General features: G+C 32.6%; 1 protein-coding gene across 4 annotated transcripts in view; it reads left to right on the top strand.

The window, feature by feature from the left end:
- The first annotated feature begins 1,471 nt into the window (after positions 1 to 1,471).
- Positions 1,472 to 4,082, top strand: part of LOC115245358 (proto-oncogene tyrosine-protein kinase ROS-like) — a 70,480-nt gene continuing 67,869 nt past the window's right edge. Inside the window, exons 1-2 of one of the 4 annotated variants that reach the window (XM_029823646.1) lie at positions 1,472 to 2,053; positions 2,232 to 2,415. In XM_029823646.1, the coding sequence (XP_029679506.1) occupies positions 2,323 to 2,415 (93 nt within the window). In that variant the 5' untranslated portion in view covers positions 1,472 to 2,053; positions 2,232 to 2,322. Of the gene's footprint in view, positions 2,416 to 4,082 lie in introns of all 4 variants that reach the window. The other 3 variants (XM_029823648.1, XR_003885513.1, XM_029823647.1) reach the window with 3 other exon arrangements.

Here is a 4,082-nt window from a genome sequence, read left to right as displayed (position 1 = left end):
ACGGTTTTCGGTAATTCACCTCCTCCTCCCCCTTCCGAATTAGGCGAGTTCGAGAAGGCATTGCAGGATTTCTGCAATGAACTTCCTGAATTGGAGGCCGAATCATCCTATCAATCTTCATCTCTTTCTTCTTCCCTTTTCAAACCAGACAAGTTCGAGATAGCATTAGAGGAGTTCTGTAATGAACTCCCTGATTTGCAAGCCGAATTATCCAATCTTAAAATCATAAACTAAATTTCTAGTATTCTTTCACACTCTCATTCACACAATTTTGTTTTTTCTAACAGATATATTTTTGTAATAATCAGTCAGAAGTTCAATGTTAACAATAGAATCTTGCCTCACCACTCTGACTGATGTCCCTCGTATTAATGTAACACCCGCGAACAAATAAACACTCACACACATCCACACATATTAAATTAACTATTAATGTTTCCCATTTTTTATATACTAACATAATTTAATTTAAACATGAATAAAGTCGTATTTTATTAATTTAAATCAAATTAAATCTTTATTAACCCTCTCTCATTCTTGTTAATAACTTTTTAATAAGCAACGAGCAACGATTAAATTAGAAGAAAAAGTTACTCAGAATTATGTCCTTGACAACATATATCAAGGTCATTGAAATCGATAAGGTCGCCCTTAATCTTAAGTTTTACCGAAAAAGAAGTTTTTAGAAAAGGCCAAGCTTATGATTCACTTCTAACATAAACATGTGCTAAAATTGCTGGCCGTTTACTTAGACCAAGATTCTCCATTAATCGCGTTGGAATTAATGGAAACTGCTACAATATTTGAGAGATAGTCGAAAATTGAAATCGTCAAATTTGCACGCTCTGCGTCTGCAAGATTTGTTCGCCATGATGTTTGCGAAGATGTTGCGCGCGGCTGTTGCTACCTGGAACATCTGCGTTTCGTTCATAGAAATCTCGCGTGTCGAAATTGCTTAGTATCCACGAAGGATCGTGTTGTCAAAATCGGCGATTTTGGACTAGCTAGGGATGTTTATAAGGATGACTATTACCGCAAGATAAATATAATTATTAGAAAAAAATGAAATTTTTTGAGAATATAGCAAATCACTCAAATTTATTGTGAAGAAAAAATTATTCTCCTAAACACGACTAAACTCCTTGATTCCAAGATTAAGCCCGATTAGCGATAAACTCAACCAACAAGAAAATAGAATTGTCATATTCATATCATCCCTGATCTTTCCTCTCCCATGTATTAAAGTAAACAAGTAGAGTTGTGCAAATTAGAAACTTTCACATTGCTTCCTCATCATTTTATCTTACAAAGCTTAAGTTGCTTTAAGCATGCGGATTTTTCAATTTTTGCTTCCTTATAGAGGAAGCTTCGTGAGCGAAATAAAAATTGATTATTTAATTGCGAGTTCTCAATTCTAAATATATAAATTACGCGAAATATGCTCTTCAAAGTTTATTGTCACCATATATGTAATTACATATTATTTATAAACGTTAATTACTCATCAATAATATTAATCATATGAAATTAAACAAATCTTAGAAAGTGTATCTCTTTTTATAGTAGCGACGACTACACAGAAGAAGATGAGTCACAAGTGTAATGCAGCAAATAGAGAATAATGGTCATTTCATTTTAATCAATTATTCAGATTGATGATTTATGATGGTCACCAATCACAAATATGCAAGAGTTAAGTGTCGCTCGATTCAAACCGCACGATACAAATATTTCAGTCCGTCAAGAACGACGTGCACGAATAGTGGGCTTTTAAGACAGCACGCATAGTATATATATATAATATATAAAAAATAATTATCACAGTTGCAGTTTTTAATCAAACAAAAGATATAGAATATGACCTGGTAAAACTTGTCGTATGAATAGTGACAAAAGTAAAAATTTATAATTCAGTAATTTCCTGGTTGTTTTTTCTACCAAATTATATTAAGAGGAACTACAGAGGAAAACTGACAACATTTATATTATTGTTCGATACAACCGAATATATACGTGTCAGTTTATAGCGTCGTCATTGGCTTTCATGAAAAAAGTGAGTGTTTATTAAACAAAAGTTTTATAATTTAATGTAAGATGCATTGTGATTGGTTATGAAGAGAAATTTTGAAAAATAGTAATAGAGAAGAGATCTCATTATTAATGTGCTAAACAAATTCAAAAAATTATACATAAGAAAACATTGATTCGATTAGCACATTTGCTTTATCCAGAATATCGATAGAATCACTATTCATAGCTGAGCTGCCAAGCATTGGGCGGAAACTAATTGAGCGCAAGTATCCACAAGAAAAAAAAATTATTATGTCGAAAATGATATTATGTGTTTTATTAAAAATGTTAATGTTAGCGAGAGCAGACATCCTGTCAAAGTATCCGGATTCAGATTTCATACAGGTAAGAGATTGCTTTGTTGAATAAAATTAAATATTATTATTAATAGTTTATTTGGGTAACTAAAATTGTAAATGATAATAAAATATATGTATTGTATAATAATGAAATAAAACTATACATATACAAGGTATCTGATAAAGAATGTGCTAACGCTCGTGAGCGGATAAAACACAGTAAACTGAACCAAAAAATTCTTTATCATTTTGCGATTTTTGTAATAATTATTGAGAAATTAATTTAAAAAGATCGACCAATTCGCGTGACTATAAGCGCGCGGCGAGAAAGATCGACTCAGAGACATCCCAAAAGTTTGCGTTTGCTAGGCGCGCGAGAAAGGAGCGCTCTACAAATGACAGCGGTTACATACGAGCGGTACATAACGATGGATTCTCGTGGATCTTAGCAACCACACATCAATGGGTTGTTCCTTTTTACTGCGCGCTTATGCTCACACGAATTGATCGATTTTTTTAAATTAATTTCTCAATAATTATTACAAAAATCACAAAATGGTAATGGACTTTTTTGTTCAGTTTACTGTGCTCTATCTGTTCACGAGCGTTGGCACAATTTTTACCAGACACCCTGTATAACACTAGAAGAGTATGTGTAACGTTATGAAAAAAAGGGAATGTATCAATCTTAGAAATTTTGTTTATAAATGGATATTATATAGTACAAAATTAAGCTAAATTTAGTTGATGTAGTAAAACTTGACTGTATCATTGTATCTCTCTCTTTGCTTTTTTTAAAAATAAGTATTTTAATATTAATAAGAGATTTTCTGTTTATTATCTACTATATTAATACATATATACAGGGTGACCCGCAATGACCGCCCACTAAGTACATAGCGTTATTCCTTACCAAAAACTGAGTTGAAAAGTCCTGAACCATTTTTTTTATAACGCTTAATAAAGGAATTATTATTGAGTAAAGTCTTGCTAATATAGACCGACCTTTAGCCAGGCGCACGTCAGTGAGTTGCGCGTCTGGTAGTGTACATGAGCGCTCCGCCGCTATGGCGGTGCGGCAATATTTTTCCTTCGCGCATCCCGCTAGCATGCAATATTTTTACGCATCGTAATAATAGAAATAAATTTTTCTTGTACTAAAAATCATATTCATATACAATATAAAATAACTCAAAAAATACTTAATGAAAAAGTACTTTGTTATAGTGTTTTGAAATGATCTCAAGAAGGGTTATAAGAATATGCGATAAAAAATCAGTTTCTATTAAAAAAATAAAGTTGACCTTAAAATAACCTTGAAAGTCGTCACCTACAAACATTTCTATAACATTGACTTATGTTCCCCTTGAAATACTGCAACTTTTATTTCAAACATTTTTCTCTAGAAACAATATTTTTGGAGATAAAAATTCGTCACGCTTTATTTTGTCCACCCTGTAAAAATACTGCAAGAAAAAATTATTTCTATTATTACGATGCATAAGAATATTCTATGCTATCAGCGGAGCGCTCACGCACACTACCAGGAGCGCGGCTCATTGCGCCCAGCTAAAGGTCGGCGCTGATTAACCCGACTTTACTCAATAATAACTCCTTTATTAAGCGTTATAAAAAAAAATGGTTCAGAACTTTTCGTCTCAGTTTTTAGTAAGGAATAACGCTATGTACTTAGTGGGCGGTCATTGCGGGTCA

Source organism: Formica exsecta, unplaced genomic scaffold (genome assembly GCF_003651465.1).
Source record: "Formica exsecta isolate Colony F162 unplaced genomic scaffold, ASM365146v1 scaffold96, whole genome shotgun sequence".
NCBI classification, from domain to species: domain Eukaryota; kingdom Metazoa; phylum Arthropoda; class Insecta; order Hymenoptera; family Formicidae; genus Formica; species Formica exsecta.
The sequence above is the reverse complement of the archived record's forward strand: the minus strand, read 5'-3'. Positions and strand labels throughout refer to the sequence as shown.